Genomic DNA, 17,852 nt, shown 5'->3' on the forward strand with positions numbered 1-17,852 from the left:
ACTTTTCCCACTGGAGCCTTTAGTATACTAATCATGTTTGGTTTAAATCCCTGCTGTTTTCTCCTGTCTTAGGTGGGACAGAATGGCTGGAGGGGACTGAGATTTGGTATTTCCCTTCTCCCATATGGAAGGTTAAAGCAGGCTGGAATTGGTTATTTCCTTTCCCATAGGTTGGCTAGGCTCTGATAAAATCCTAATAGGTTAGGACATGAGAAAATAGTTTGTCTCGAGGGAAGTCCTCATTAAGAAGTGAAAAATGTTTTGGTGTATATTAAAAAATGGTTACTTTTCCTTTCCTTCTGCCCAAAGCTGGAAGAGATATTTCTCTGTTCTTCATCATGAGAATCTGGTAGAGATCTAGGAGATAAAACTCTCATAAATGTGGGAACCCCTCTGGGTTTGTAACTCATAGACTGTCCACACTAATCTAACAGTTCATCAAATATGTTTTCCAACCTTGGTACTTGTTTCCATGGAGGTTTCTGCCTATGGCTTTCTGCTCTGGTAAGGCAATTCTCTTGTCTGTGCTGTCTCTTGTTTCTTGCCTGTCTCTCCAGTTTTGGGGGCAGCAGTGTTCCCCAAAATTAATGGTCTAATTTTTCTGACAGATCTAAGAGGTGTTGTTGATTTTTTCCATTTTGTTCAGCTTTTTACTTGTTTTAGGATGGAGTGATGATGTCCAAGCTTCTTACACATCACACCAGAAACCAGATGTCTCCTTTTACTTTTAACTTATCTGTGTATTTATAGGTATAGTATGTTTCTTGTAAACAATATTTGTTGTGTATTGCTTTTTATCTAGTCTGACAATCTCTGACTTAGAGTGTTTGTGTCATTTACATTTAATGTAATTATGGATCTTGTTAGGTTTAAAACTACTGTCTTTCTCTTTGCTTTCTATCAGGCCTATGTCGTCTTCGTTTCTTTTCTTTTTTTGGCCTTCTTTTGGATTAATGGAGCATTTATATTTGGGATTTCATTTTAACTTTATTATTGGCTTATTAGCTATACCTCTTGTTTTATTTTGCAGTGGTTGCTATAGGGTTTATACTATGCATCTTTAAGTTATCAGAGTCTACCTTCAAATCATATTAAACTATTTCACATGTAAGAACTTAAAAGAATATACCTTCATATCTCCCTCCCATCCTTTTCCTATTGCTATCATACCTTTACTTCTTCACGTGCTATAAACACCACAATACATTGTATTATTTTTGTTTTCAACAGAGTATTATTTTTAAAGAAACAAAAGCAGAGGGAAAAAAATTTTATGTTTACTCATATATTCACCACTTCTAGTTTTCTTTGTGTGAGCAAGATCCAAGTATTTATCTGGTATATTCTTTCTATCTGAAGAAATTTCTTTAACATTTATTATAATGGACATCTACTGGTGGCACATTCTTTCAGAACTTTTTTCCTCTGAAAAAATATGTTTGTTTAATTTTTTAAGGACCACCCCCTCAGCACAACCACAAACTCCCAAATATGGATAGATACATGAATATATAGATTGTTGACATTTTTCCCTCAGCACTTTAAACCTAGTGTTTCACTGTCATGGTTTTGGGTAAGACATCTCTAGTAATTTTTATCTCAGGTCCTCTGAATATCTTTTTTTTCCTGGCTGCTTTTAAGCTTTTTCTCCTGCCCCCTGCCCTTTTATAATTGGTGTTCTCAGCATGTTTATTTTATTTGTGTGTATCATTTTTGGTGTTCGTTGAATTTTGAGTCAATAGGTTTATGGCATTTTAAAATTTGAATTTTTTTCCTATTATTTCTTCTAATATTTTTTTCCTACTTTTTCTTTTCCCATCTTCTCCTCATCCCTATTCTAGAAATACAACTACATAAATCTACTGGTGATGAGTGATTTCTTCATTTTGGGTTTTGTATTTTTTATTGCTAGTAGTTTCATTTGATTCATTTTTATGTTTTCCTTTACCATTTCTTTCATTATTTTTGTTATATATATATATATATATAAATAAAATTTATTTAATTTATTTAATTTTTTTTTGAGACAAAGTCTAACTCTATTGCCTGAAGACTGGAGAGCAGTGGCATAATCATAGCCCACTGCAGACTCAAACTCTTAGGCTCAAGCAATCTTCTGGCTTCAGCCTCCCAAGTAGTTAAGACTGTAGTCATATGCCACCTACCTGGCTAAATTTTATATTTTCTGTAGAGATGGGTTCTCATCATGTAGACCATCCTGGTCTTGAATTCCTAGACTCAAATGATCCTCCCATCTTAGTCTCCCAAAGTGCTAGCATTCTCCCATATGAAAAGGAATTTGTCACTAGAGATGAAGAGGTAGAAAATCCAGAGTCCAAGATGTCAAATGGGTTATCCATGTAGATGTGGAAGCCATCCAGCATAACGTCAGAGGGGGTTGGTGAACGATAGCAACAAGGAGAGAAACAGCCACATTATGGTCCAGATCATGGATCAAATTTTTGCAAAGACTTTATAAGTCCCTCCTTCCCTCACATATTCCTAATTATATCATCTGATGTGGCTTATGCTCCTTTGCCAGAAAGACCTACACATATTTAGTATATACTATTTTGATGATTTTTAAAACCTGGAATCATGGTGCAAGACCTTGCTATTTGATTGACCCAACACTCATTCCCAACCTTCTTCTCATTTGCCTTCTTTCTAGCGTTAGCCATTATATAGATCTGGCCAATGAGATGTGTGCAGAAATCTAAAACAGTTTAGTAGACTTTTGCCTCAAAAAAATTCCTGATATACACGATGAGTAGCAGATGTAAGTTTAAAAATATGATGAGGTCATAGTAATGAGCTGGCTTCTTCTGACAGTCAAAAGTGTGCCCCTCAAATCACCCTACACTATGTAGCACCTTGACCTCCCCAAATCAAGCAAGAGTACATATTTCAGGCCACCAATGGCTAAGATTAAAATAATATAAATTGATCATTTTTTCCTTGTCTGCGCCAAGAATGATATCTTATATTTTGTAAATTATGCATAACATAATCTATAGTGCTCAACAATCCAATTCATCCCTAATGCTTATATTTAACACCAGATTAAGTTAGTTCATCGAGAAATATCCCATTTAAAGTAATAAACTTATCTCTAAAGTAGTGTCCAAAAAAGAAACAATCTTTTCATTTCTCAGTGGTTCAGTGGGTGTCCCAAGACTAGGCAATCCTGAGGTGTCTGTTTTTATCTTAGAGATAGGCTGATAAGTAACAATAAAACCAAAGGGTAAGAAGCTAAGAAGATATTTCAAATTATCACCTGAATACGGAGATGGGGCGTATTTTGAAATTTTAGAAAGATGGAGAAAAAGGATAAGAAATTGTAACATGGAGGTAGGTGGCTAACTGGAATGGGAGAAGTCAACTTTGTTAGAAATTTTCCTGGATCACTCATACATAGAACCACTAAATTCATTTCTTTCTTGGAGACTAATTCCACACAAACCATCAACTTACTTTACTTTGAGTAAAGTAAACCCCCTCAGTTTACCTGAATTTTACCGTAAGTTTGAGATACAGGAGCATATATTCTTTTATATATATATATGATTAAATAATTTTCCCCTTAAATATACACATATAAAGCCTTCATGGGATTTTGCTGTTTTCTTTCTGGAAATACCTTTTCATTCTCTATAGAATTATACTCAGCAAAAGTGGGTAAAAGAAATCCAGTTTTATAAATTCGGAATCCTGCAAATGCTTTCTAGAAAAATAATAGCATTTGGTTTTGAATACAATTTTATTTAGCACTGGACCATCTTAAAATACACAGGATGTAACCCCCACTCAAAAACTCATTCCTTCATACTTTAGTCCAAAAACTTAATTAATAAAGTCATTAAATAGTTAAATACAAGTATGGTACATTCCAATATATTTTAGAACAATATATTCAGATATTAATACTAACAAAATAATGGCAAAATAGTTGTTTGCATTGGCAGAATCTAAAGACCTGTTTCTAAAATCCCACTTCAGAATGCAAATTAATACATTCCTTTTGGAAAGATATATGGAGAACACTCAGAGATCTAAAAATAGATCTGCCATTCAATCCTGTAATTCCTCTGCTGGGCATATACCCAGAAGACCAAAAATCACAACATAACAAAGATATTTGTACCAGAATGTTTATTGCAGCCCAATTCATAATAGCTAAGTCATGGAAAAAGCCCAAGTGCCCATCGATCCACGAATGGATTAATAAATTGTGGTATATGTATACCATGGAATACTATGCAGCCTTAAAGAAAGATGGAGACTTTACCTCTTTCATGTTTACATGGATGGAGCTGGAACATATTCTTCTTAGTAAAGTATCCCAAGAATGGAAGAAAAAGTACCCAATGTACACAGCCCTACTATGAAACTAATTTGGGACTCTCACATGAAAGCTATAACCCAGCTACAACTTAACAATAGGGGGAAGTGGAAAAGGGAGGGGGGTGGGTAGAGGGAGGGGGATCGGTGGGATCACACCTGTGGTGCATATTACAGGGGTATTTGCGAAACTTGGTAAATGTAGAATGTAAATGTTTTGGCACAGTAACTGAGATAACGCCGGAAAGGCTATGTTAACCACTGTGATAAAAATGTGTCAAATGGTTTATGAAGCGAGTGTATGATGCCACATGATCATATCAATGTATACAGTTATGATTTAATAATAAAAAATAAATAAATAAATAAATAAAAAATAAAAAAATAAAATCCCACTTCATCAAGATTTGAATGTTGCTTTTTTCCTGAGGACACGTCCTTATCAACCATCAAAACTTAGAGAAACTTCCTTTTTAAAGAAGAAAGATATTCTCTCTCAGAACATGGCCTACATGATGTTCCTTTACCTTGGTAATAGTTTTAAAGATATATTTCTTTTCTGTGATTTTCTCTCAACAATTAAATGTCACCATATGTATGTCAATTCTCTGATGGCGTATTCTTTTCTCTCTCCTCTCTGCCTCTGTGTTGGCGCCATCCTCTAGCCTGAGGAGTAAGACAGAAGTGCCTTGTTGTCTTCAGGGAGGCAGCCGACCTGATAGATCTGGTCAGGGCTGGTGTGGGGGCTCATCCTGGAGCCAATGGCAGTTCTGGAAAAGTGGAGGAAGGGAATACAGGATTCCAATAAACAGAATGGAAACAAGGTGAAAATGTGTAGTAAACAGATCACTTTTCTTCAACAACTAAAAATGATCATTTACCATTTAAAAATGCTCTAGTGGTAGCTTGTAGGAAACATGGAATTTTTTTCATAAATATATTAGTAGTGCAGAGATTTGTATTACAGAGATCGTATGACTGTAAACTGTGTGTTTGTGTATATGTGCGTGTGTGTGTGTGTGTGTATACACACTTCTCTACCAAAGCTCCCACTGGGGTCATCTGCAGTGAATTCACGTCATGCTAGTTTTAGGTGCTAATCTTGAACCTCAACCATCAGCTGCCATTGAGATTCCCTTCAAGGCAAAGCGTTTATCAGTTTTAGTTGTGGCTTGTTCATTATCTCATTGTCCCTGACAAGTGTGTGTGGTTGCTTCCCCCCACATGAAAGCCGACCATTGATCTTCACCATCTCAGTGGAAATTTCCACCAAAGCTGACTCTGTGCAAAGGATTTGGGTGCCAGGAGTTTACTTGAGAAGGGATGGCGGAGAGCACGGTGAGACAGTGAAAGGGAGACAAGGAGAGAGAGACACCAATAAAGGGCAGGTTCCACTAACAGCAACTTGGGCTCGTCTTGCTGAGGACCCTCTGAGAGACGGTATATTACGAGCCTCAGTTTTGCCTCGAGGGCCAAGAAGCTGCAGCGTGTACCCACTAAATCCTGTCTGTTGCCGGTGAGAGGCACTCCTGAGCTGTCAACCCCAGGTTTCTGGCCTACGCTAGAAAGATACAGGCAGCTCCTGCCCTAAAAGAAAACTCCCTATGCTCAGAAACCAGAGCGTGGACCCACAGCGATGGAAGGCTTGGTGAGGCACCTGTGGATGTTTTGAGAATAATGACACAAGAGCTCAGTCCAAAAACTCTGAGTTTGTGGTTCTATGCAAGCACTTACATGGTATATGCCTGTGTTCTGGAAATTCATCATCCTTAATGGGAAGTAAGTAATCTACAAAGAGAAGATCTAACTCAGGAAGATAAATGTTAACATACACAAGAGTTGTGCACCTAAAACGCGCTGGCTGGGCTTTTGTAATTAGATCTCATCCTACCACGAGAGCCTTCTTCCCTCCCTGTCTCTGGAAACACATTCTCTCATTGTTCAGAGACATGGAAGCCTCACCCTAAATTCAGCTCTCCTTTTAAAAACAATTTTTAAATTTGCCATAATTGGCTATTCTTTCCTGGATTAAGGCAGGAAAAGATGGCACCTGGAAAGACTGGTGAGAGAAAAAATTAAAAAAAAAGAAAATGTTAGCAGATTTTCCGATCCTGTCTGTCTTCATCATATCAGAATGAAGCATTATTTTTTTCTGAGTTAAAATGCTTATCATCACAGAGGTAAATCTCACTGTGTGTCTGCATGTGTGTTTGCACATGCTTATCTGTGTACACGTCAATAGGGTCACACCGTGTTTAGATTGTCCATGTATACCCACATATGTATAGAGCTTGTGTTTTTAAAAAGATAACTCGTTACCTTCCTGACATGAACGTTTGTATGAGCTTTTTCTCTTTGTGTAGCAAAGATCAAGTTGCTTGGAGATGTTGACACATATCTCTCTCTCTCTCTCCCTCCCTCTCTCTCTCACACACACATGCACACATACAAAGTGTTAGGTAAATCTCACATCCAAACTGATTTTCATTTTGACTTCCCAGCCCGAAGTATCTGGCTGTCCATTTGGTACTGGAATTTCGCTCTTCAGTAGGTCCTTGGTCTTGGGGATTCGAGGAATGAACCCACAGACCACAGATCGGTGGCAAGACAGGATTTTTATTAGACGTTAGAAAGGAATACAGAAGAAGTAAAAGGCACCAGAGCTACCGGTGGGGGAAAAGAGCTATATAACTGGGGAGTCTCTATGTGGGCTCTTTATCTGGGGGTATTAGGTCTTGAGAATTATATTTGGCCAGGACTTGCCAAACAGAAACATGTTTTCATGGTTAATGAGTGTTATTGACAAAAGGAATGAACCCAGTCCTTCCAACTCAGGGCAAAAGGTCCGGGTGTTCCCTTCATGAACTTGCCCAAGCCTAGGAAACTTGAGGTCCCCTGTCCAGCTTTGAATGGGAGAACCCTGTATCACATTCTTGCCATTCCCCGAGAGGTTAAATATGTTGTATTTCTGCTAATTGCTCTGTGTCACAGGGAGGGAGCGCATATGCTCCTGGTGCAACAAGCCAGCTAGGCCTGTCCTGCGAACCTTTCCCTGTTTCATAGAAAGGCCCTCTCTCAGTGCCTGAGGATGACATGCAAGAGAAGCCTGGAGAGACCCGAGAGACCGGCTGAGAAGCATCTTTTCTCAACTCTGAGCGACATCACATTGGTAGCTTAATATTGGGCACAGTGGGACTATTTACACCATAGAAATTGGCACACTATAGATCATATCACAAACCTGTAAGCTCCCACCCTCACCTCCCCTTGTAAACCATTTACCAGGATACTACTAGAGTGGGCCTTTTGTAACCCACAAAAAGAAAGCAGACCCCTTCTGTTAAGGCTGCTCTGAGTGCCGGGACATAATGATTGATGCTGACATGGGGCCTGCACCTCAGGCCTGCCTGGACCTGGGGTGCCTTGACTGGCAGGTGGTGCTGAGATTCCTAATAGATACGCCCTTCTAGGTGAGTCCTGCCCCAGGGCAGACAGACACACAGTTTTGTCAGCAGCTATTTTAGCTTCCTGGCAGCTGGCACAGTGTGGGATCCTCATTTGCAGATCTTGTTTTTTTTCCCAGTCCTTTTATTTCTAAAAATTCTTTAAAGATCCAATATGTAAGTATGTTGTGCAAATTGGAAACTGACTGGAAGTCCCAAGGGCCTCTCAAGTAATCCATCCCTCTGGGACAGGCCCAGTCCTCTCCGCTGTACAAACATTGCCACCAAGGCTGCAGAAGGCACGCACCCAGGGAGTCCTGTCTTCCGGCTCTTGTTAACATGATTTGGTGCAATTACTCTCTTAAATAAAGAGGGCAAAGTTGCCTTATTTTACCCATAGGCTTACAGGTCAGAAAAATACTCTTGACTTTTGCATTATTCAGGAAAACAGGAAGAGAAAAAAATCATTACAGATCAAATTTCAGTGGTCTCCAGGGATAAGAATTCAAAGGAAAGACAGTCTTCCCAGCACTCCCTACGCATCTCAGATTTTAGAGACCTACATTTTATAACTATGGCCTTATTTTGCAGGAAGCTGTGGGGCTCCCTTAAAATGGCCCATGTTCAGTTCCTTGTTAACAGCTGGACTGTGTTTTAGTTAGCCATGGCAATGAAACAAACAAAAAAAAAAACTGTAATGCATCATTTAAAACAAATCAGCCAGAAATCCACCCTTAACCACCACACACTTCCACTCTCCAACCCTGATCAAATTTCAATAAAGGCTTTCAATATGGAGAAATTGGTAAGTATTGTAATGATTCAAAATTAGACCAAGAAAAAGAAAAGCAAGAAAGTGGCTAATTTACGCTCAGAAACGCTCTGCACACATTACCCGATGCAGGTGATTGTTTCTTTGCATCATGTTCTACCCCCATCTATGGCGGCACTCAGGAAATCACAACAGAAGAGAAATATCAGAGAAGGAAGGAAAGATGGAAAGCAGGGCAGAGAAGCTTTCGGGGGCCAACTACTTTTTTATTACTTCCAGAAAGATACAACAGAAAAAAAATGTCATGGCATGTAGGCTTGTTCTAAGTCAAAAGGTCAAGTTGAAATATTTGGCCCAAATAATGTTCAGTGAGTTTGTATTTTCTCCTCTAGATGGAGGGTCTTCAAGATGAAGATACAGATAGACCTTAGTCCTACATTGGTCAAGCCCACATCAGCAGGCCGCTGGGGGAGGCGGGTAGCTTGATCTCCGATTCTTAGCAGAGATGAGCCATGGGAACGATCACTCCAGGACTGTTCCAAATAGGTCAGTCCCCAGGGACACCAGTAAGACAGAGAAGAGACACCATCTACAGGAAACGGCCTCTAGAAGCAAGGAGATCCTTAAACTGAAGGCTTTTGAGCAGAAATGACACTCTCATCTCTAAAGGACTTACAAGGACCAGTATTCTGAAAAACAAAATTCCCCAAGGGCTGGTTGGATTGACTGGATCACAAGTCCCAAAAATGGTTTCTGCTTTTTGCAGTGGTTTTAAGTCCCACCTAAATACCTATTTCCTATAAAAACAGTTGCCATTATAAAATTCCTAGAAAAAGAAAAGCTAGTTTTCAGCTGACCTCAAAAGCCTAGACACGGAAGGTCACAGATGTGAAGGATCCCAAGGCCAGGTGTTTTTTTCCCACTGGAGTCAACCCCACTCATTAGCAGTGTTCAAACAGGGAAAACCTGTAAGCCAGGCACCCACCAGCGTGCTGCCAGCCAGCAAGTGGGTATGGGGGACACTGTGAGTTCTTCCTGCTGATCAGAAGATTGCCTCAGCTTGACAGTAGGCAGATCTTTCTGTCTTCATTGGGCAGCTATTTGCAGTTTTTAACAGTTAATTATAATCTAAATTAGGGCAAGTTAATTTTTTTCCCAATTAGGGCAAGTTGTTTAAAGAGCAAATTTGGGGTGGCGCCTGTGGCTCAGTCGGTAGGGCGCCAGCCCCATATACCGAGGGTGGCGGGTTCAAGCCCGGCCCCGGCCAAACTGCAACCAAAAAATAGCCAGACGTTGTGGCGGGCGCCTGTAGTCCCAGCTACTCGGGAGGCTGAGGCAAGAGAATCGCTTAAGCCCAGGAGTTGGAGGTTGCTGTGAGCTGTGTGAGGCCACGGCACTCTACCGAGGGCCATAAAGTGAGACTCTGTCTCTACAAAAAAAACAAAAAAACACAAAAGAGCAAATTTGATAAATACTACCAATATGTATATTTCCACTAAAGGAGACTGTTATTTCTGATCATACACAGAAGGAAAATGGTTTTTGGTGTGTGCTTTTAGGAAGAAAATATGTATTTCAATACTCCTTATAAACATTCTGACAGGGGCTTGGGCAACTTCGAGGGAAGCAATACTCAAGAATGAAGAATACTATAGTACGAAATTATGGCCAAAAATACTGTATTTTTAACCAGCAAGATCATTGGGGCATTATTATACAACATCAGGTGTTTTTTTTCTTTTTTTTTTTGCAAAACTAGTTCCCATCCCCAAACAATAGACAATACATGCATTTGAATGACATTTTAAGAACAGTAAATATGATTTTTTTTAAATACTGCAAGTTAAAAATGTTTTCTGACAAAACTCCCTAAATACATAGGTCTAGTAAAGTTTTCCAATTGTGATGATGGGTGAGGAGTCCAGCAAAAAGTTGCATTTTTTGAGGAAAAGAAATCCACCAAAACCAAGTTTCAGTCAAAGTAACCTGGACAAAGTTACAAGGTCATTTTCCACCTTTCTTTCCTAAATGTAAAAATATTCTACAGAAGAAAACCTTCCTCCCTGTTCTTTTCTGCCTACCAAATGCTTACATAAAAGTCAGAATTCCTTTATCCACGCAAGATCCAATTTGACCCAATAGGTGTTTTCGTAACATGTAAATGTCATTTATTACTGGGTTGGAATCATTGGAGAAATGGATGGTACGTGGTAGATAAAGAAGATGAGGAGAAAAATTAATATTTGAGCACCTACTATGTGCTGGGTGTATATGCATACTTTTTTTTTTTTTAACTGTTAAGTTTTTTTGCATACTTTTTCAATATATGATTCTAGAGGCAAGAGTGTTATTGAAAGGGGATTTTGGTAGTGAGGAAGACAGCAGGAAATGGTTTGTTAATCTCTGAGAAAAACAAATGACAAGTTTAGACTCTGTACTAAGTTTTCTACTAAACAGCAGGTGTCTGGCTCCATAAATTTCTAGCTAATCATATACAACTAAGCCATTTCTTTTCCTAATTTGATGGAACGAAAATGAAACCCCAAAGACACAGTTACAAGGACAGAGCTATTAATGCCACATATGCTGGAAATATGTAGAGAAAGATGAACATACAATACTACTAGTTTTTGTTTTTTGTGTGTTTCTAACCAAAGATATATCTTTGGAAGAAAATATTAATGTACACCTTATTTGTGTCAATTGAGACACTGTTGATTACCAATTAAGTAGTTTCAAACCCTTATTTAATTTTAAGAAGAGCAGCAATATACATTACAATATTTGGGTACACTTTATTTTTATATGGGTTAACATTCTGCTATATTTCATTTCATTCATTCTTTTTGAGAAACTGAAAACAAAGGGAAATCCAGGGTAATCAGAAGGTAATTTGAGGGTAATTTCCAACCAATATCTGAGTCTTGCAGTATCTTATTATGCAGCCCTTTCTTCCCATTATTTTTTAATTTATTTTTTGCAAATAATAAAGTCATTTTGACCCAAATCCAGCATAAATAGCTTTCACCAATTCCTAACTTAAGACAACTAAAATTTACAATCATGTGGCAGTATAAATTTTAAAATTATAGTTCACACACTTTGACAATCAAGATAGTCTGAAATACAAAAAGTAAATTGCCCTTTAGCTGAATTACTTTTTTAAAATATTATGCCTTCTAGTTAATCTACCAAAAAAAAAAAAATGACACAAGTTTCAGGTGTTCAATTCAAATTCCTTGTGTAGATGTCATCTACTAGTAAACAACATATGCAGGTTCCTAAGATTCTTTTTTCCAGTCTATTCATGACATTCAACAGAGCTCTTTATATGGAAATGTTAAAAAAGAAAAAAAAAAAACTTCTAAGAGATTTATTTACTTTTCAACGGGTGTGTTATTTCCCTTTGTTTCAGATATGAGGCACAAACTTTTGAATTTAAGCTCTGTAAGGCATAGTAGAAACCTCCAATTTACAAATAAGGAATTCTCTGGGGGTTGGAACTGCTGTGTCACGCAAAAAGGGAAAAATCATCTGTAAACTGGTACACTGCAATGTGTTAAGTGAGTCATGAAATGGCTGCTTGCCTTGGTATGCTGAAGAAAGGTTTCTGTGTTTTGTTTTGTTTTTGAATAAGACATGCCCAAGTCACCATAAAACTCACCACAGGCCTCCATTACCTAGAGCATCCACAATAGGAGTCCAGTGGCACACGCTTGGAACGCTTGCAATCACGATATAATATAAAGCATGACTAAACTTTGTTTTTATACAAAACTGAAAAGAATCCCTGCCCACCCATAGCCCCTTCAATAAAACCCCAAACAAAGAAACAAAAAAGAAAATCCTTTAGCTTCGAATGACTAGTGTGGATACAATTAGGTTTCTATGTATCACTGTGGCTAGGGTGATCAATTTTTTCCTTTCTCAAGAGAAGGGATCTTGTCATGCACCCTAGGATTAAACAGTGAAGCCACAAACCTCAGTTCTGCATAGCAAATTCCATCCCAATTTCATAAAGACAAATATAACAATCTTTCCCTGTTTTGCTCAGCTTCTTTGAGCGTTGAGATCAGGTTTAATTGACTACATCTACTATAGCTCTATTAAATAGAATATCTTGATTCCCTAAAACTGTAACACTTATGATCTGGTGATGAGGTTTACTCTATACACAACTGTAGGCCTTCAAATGTTGTCGCTTACTTTTTTTTTGCTTGTTTTTTTTTTTTTTTTTTTTGCTGCACCAAATTTAAGATTGCCTTTTCAGGCAAGCAGTGGTCTCTAGCTGTTAAAACATTTCCTTAGTGGATCACAATAGCTTCTAAAACTGCCTTTCTAGTAAAGGCCATCAGAGAGGTAATACTAAACTGTGCATTTGCCAAATAAGAATATGAATTGTATAAAAGCTCATATTCCAATCCTAGATCAAATGGCAAAAGTTCTACAAAGTTGGTTTCCATGTTTGTATAAAAGCTCCAACTGATTTTATGTATTTTGCTATGAAATTACCTTTGGGTCTTATAATCAGTATACCTCTAGTCAGGAATGTGCAAATGATTTTATACAGCACGATGCTAGTACCGCTCTGTACGATAGTAAGGTTTTTTTTTAAATCTTCTTTTCTAAATGGAAAAAAGGTAATCCTTAGTCAGAAATAAACTGACAAATTTACATTCTCCTCTCTTAAAAAATAAAATAACATTATTCAAAATGTGAATTAGCTATAAGACATACAATACAATTACATAGATACATATCAATACAGCACATTCAATCTGCCAAAAAATTAATGATTACAAAGCCAGTATGGATGCTGCAATATCAAGAGATGTATGTACAATGATTAGAGCATTTGTAATTGCACTATACCTACAGGCAGTCTGTTAATTAAATTACAGGTGCTTTCTGAGCAATGATTAAAAAAAAGTAACCTGTGTTGTCTGAGGCCGGGAGAGTACAGAATGAGAATATTTCATTACTGTTTAGTAACTTTGGTATTCGTCTAACAGGTTGTTAATTTTCTCCCTCCCTTTGTTGTTCCAAATGAGTGATGTATATGGAAGTTTAGTGCCAAACACCATCACAATGGTTCAAATGAGACCAGTATCATGGCCTAATTCTAACTTCCCAGCAGCTTATTTTCTGAAATCACATTTCAACTCAAACTGCTTGACAGAAACTCATCAATACATGTGCTGTATTTTTTGCATTTGTTGAAAAAATTGCACGTACACAATTCCAAACTTCTCTCCTGCTAGGTTCAGTTACATAAATACACATTCTCTAGAACACTGAGAGGTCACTTTTGAGTTAAGTCCACAAATATTCTTTAAGTTCAATCTAACTAGTCACCAGTTCAAGAAGATCCTGAAGGTGGTAAATCAGCAGTGTAACTTCAGATTTTGTAAATTAAAGGTGGCAGAATACTACTGCCAATCAACGTTCCTGGCAGACTTACTTGGATTTAACATAAAGAGAGTAAAACTGGCTTCAAATAAAGAGACGTATGTAGATTTCGTGTTAAACCACACAGGATACTTGTCTACATCGCCAATTTGGACACTCACCAAGGGTCATGAACACTAAACAGTGTGATCTTAAGGACAAAGGAAAAAGAACGGACCTTAAGATTCAAATTTACAGTTACCGACTGTTTGGCAATTGGTCACTCTGGTTCATTCTCAGCCAGTCAGGTTAGGCTTCACAGTCTTATACTCTCTTACTTTTGAAAATACCAGCTTTTATTTTTTAAGTTCTTATTAACTTCATTTTACAAAAAGCCAGCTTTGGCAACACATATCCATAATAAAAGTTGTTTTTAAAAACTGTGGCCCAAACACTAAGAAAAAAAAAAAGAAGAAAACATTTGAACCCAAAACAAAACAAAACAAAATTTAAGAACAACCTACAAAAGGTTCTGGGTAGCAGCCATTGGGATAATGTAGTGTCTGTTGGCATATTTTTTTGGCATCTGCAATTTAAAGAGAGAGTGAAAAAAGAAAAAGAAGCAAAGAAGGGAGGAAAGACAATGGCACATGGCATTTCATAAGAAAGAACTCCTGTGTGTCACCGTCCTTGCCTGGCTGACTTCTGTGCGTTAGGATTAAGCTATGGCTGAAGGTAACATCCAAAGGAAATGACACTTAACCATATGGTGGGCACCACTGTCCCAGTCCAAAGTGAGACAAGACAATGTATCTATTAAAAAAGAAACTCTGTATGTGTATCCAGAGCAATACATTTTAAACCATAGTATTAATACATATAATCCTTCGGCAACAACTATAAACTGTTAAATTAAGCTGATGTCTGATGGCTTAAATCGAATGACTTTGTTCTGACTGTATCATTCGAGAAAAACTTGACCAAGAATGCAACTAAGATAAAGGCCGTTACAACCTGGGAAAAAGTAGGAGGGAGGTGTGGATAAGGAAAAAGGGAAATCAGTTTTGTTTTGCTTTATAGAAAAGGAGAGACAGAAAAAAGGGGGGGAGAAGGGGAGAGAAAGAGAGAGAGAGAGAAACAATTCTTATCTTTGTGAGTGCATGACTGAGAATTTAAAATACATTGAGTCACAAGGTTTTGCCTAAAAAAAAGAGAGGAATGTGCTGGGACTGTACTTTAGCATCCTCTGTTTTTCCTCTGAATAGTTTAAATAAAATCATAATATTTACTACAAACTCTGTGGACACGCTCACACAGAGTCCAGGACAGCAATAAATTAGTATTATGCAAACTGTTTTCCACAGAAATATAGTCCCTCCTGTATATCTTCAATAGCCCACCAGGGAAGGGAAGGGCAGGTGTCTAGGAGGCACAATTAGACCAGATTGTACTCCTTCAGATTCAACTGGAGGATGGTGTCCTTGACGGCAGCAAAGACAAAGCGGATGTTCTCGGTGTCTGTGGCGCATGTGAAGTGGGAGTAGATAATTTTGTCACTGTCTGGGTTCAGGTCCACGAACATCTTCAGGATAAATTCTCGAGCTGCCTGGGCATCTCTCTGGGGTCCTGTTAGTGAAGGAATGAGAGGGACAGCTTGTTAGCTGATCTGCTAATACATTCATTCATCATTCTTCAGAAGTAAATACTTACGGTGTCACTAACCAGGAAGATTACATGGGCATAACAGATTTGATCTATTATAACCGTTTTTCCCACATGACCACGTCTGTCCATTCCCCTGCCCATCCATCTATCCATCCATCCACAAAATGTGGATAAATGAAAACAGATGACTTGAAGACTGATTCCTTGAGTGACGCGGAGTAAGCGCAGACTCTTCAGCAGGCAAGTGATGGCTTATTTCTGCTCACAACTGGCTTAACTCTGCTGATTTCAGCTATATAAGTGTGTATATGGACATGGCTGCCAAAGGCTCCCTTGTCAATCTGTCTTCCAGAGACCTGACACGACATTATGGGTCCTTTAAAACTCTGCAGCCTGAAATTTCTCTCAGAATAGAACGCCTGTTCCTTAAAATCAGGTCCATCAACCAAGGTCCTTTGCAGTCTCATTTCTATAGACTTCGGAGTACACTATATTTATGTAGCATTCAGTTCACTGCGTGTAAGGATAAAACAATTGTTTATATTCTCTGGCACTGATTTGGGGTCTCTTCTGTAGCAAATATTTTCCTAGATGCTTTGAAAAAGGATTATGACATATTTATCAGGATAAACTAAAAACTTTTTTGATGGGCGGCACCTGTGGCTCAGTGAGAAGGGTGCTGGTCCCATATATGGAGGGTGGCGGGCTCAAACCCGGCCCCGGCCAAACTGCAACAAAAAAATAGCTGGGTGTTGTGGCAGGCGCCTGTAGTCCCAGCTACTCGGGAGGCTGAGGCAGGAGAATCGCCTAAGCCCAGGAGTTGGAGGTTGCTGTGAGCTGTGTGACGCTACGGCACTCTACTAAGGGTGATAAAGTGAAACTGTCTCTACAAAAAAACAAACAAACAAACAAAAAAACTTTTTTGATAATTTTTCTCATTTTTTTTTAAATTTTGTGACTTTTTTTTTATTAAATCATAACTGTATACATTGATATGATCATGGGGTATCATACACTCGCTTTTGATAATTTTGTAATGAATTTGTAGATGATGCCAAAGCACAGGTCATATTTTTCTCCCAAAGAAAAAATGGATAAATTAGATTTTATCAAAATTAAAAATGTTTGTACATCAGTGGACATTATTAAGAAAGTGAAAAGACAACCTATAGAATGGGAGAGAATATTTGCTATTTAACTGATAAAGGGTGAATATTCAGGATATACAAAGAGCTCCTACAACTCAACAAGAAGACAAACAACCAAATTAAAGAACAGGCAAAGGACTTGAATGGACATTTCTCTAAAGAAGATATACAAATGGCCAATAAACACAAGAAGATGTTCAACATTATTAATCATTTAGGAAAATGCAAATCAAAACTGCAATGAGTTATCACTTCACATCTCCTAGAATGGCTATAAAAAAAAGTGGCCTGTAATCCCAGCACTCTTGGGAGGCTGAGGCAGGAGGATTACTTGAGCTTAGGAGTTTGAGATCAACCTAATCAACAGGAGACCTGCATCTCTACTAAACATAGCAAAAATTAGCTGGGTGTTGCAGTGGGAATCTGTAGTCCCAGCCACATGGGAGGCTGAGACAAGAGGATCAACTTAGCATAGGAGTTTGAAGTTGCTGTGAGTTAGGCTGATGCCAAGGCACTCTAGCCTAGGGCAACAGAGTGAGATGTTTTTTGTCTCAAAAACAACAAAACAAAACAAAACAAAAACAAAAAACTGGAAAATAACAAGGGTCGGGGAGCATATGGAGAAATCCAAACCCTTGTGTACTGCTTGTGGGAATGTACGGTACAGCTTCACTGCAGATTTGATCTATTATAATGAATGTTAGCTAAGCATAAAATTATCACATGACCTAGCAATTTTGCTCCTAGGTAGGTATTGATAGGAACTGAGAGCAGGGGCTCTGACAGATACTCATATACCAATTTTTACAGTAGCACTACTTGCAAAAGCTAAAAGATGGAAACAACCCAAGTATCTATTAACAGATGAATGGATTATACAACAGGATATTATTCAGCCATAAAAAGGAATCAAGTGATTCCTATAATATGATGCTATAATATGCATGAACCTTAAAACATAGTAAGTAAAATAAGCCCAACATAAAAGAACAAATATGATTCTACATACACATATGAGGTACCTAGAACAGGCAAATTCACAGAGACAGAAAGTATATTCGAGGTTACCAGGGGCTTTGGGGAGGGGGGAATGAG

The 17,852-nt window shown here is 38.1% G+C and overlaps 1 protein-coding gene across 1 annotated transcript in view; it reads right to left on the reverse strand.

Moving 5' to 3' along the window:
• Nucleotides 1–10,218: 10,218 nt before the first annotated feature.
• The window catches only part of GNAQ (G protein subunit alpha q), a 328,961-nt gene continuing 321,327 nt past the window's right edge, over nt 10,219–17,852 (reverse strand). The window contains exon 7 of the mRNA XM_053575717.1: nt 10,219–15,570. Coding sequence (XP_053431692.1) covers nt 15,380–15,570 — 191 coding nt within the window. The 3' untranslated portion in view covers nt 10,219–15,379. The remainder of the gene's footprint in view (nt 15,571–17,852) is intronic.

The sequence above is a fragment of the Nycticebus coucang genome, chromosome 2 (genome assembly GCF_027406575.1).
Source record: "Nycticebus coucang isolate mNycCou1 chromosome 2, mNycCou1.pri, whole genome shotgun sequence".
Taxonomy (NCBI): Eukaryota; Metazoa; Chordata; class Mammalia; order Primates; family Lorisidae; genus Nycticebus; species Nycticebus coucang.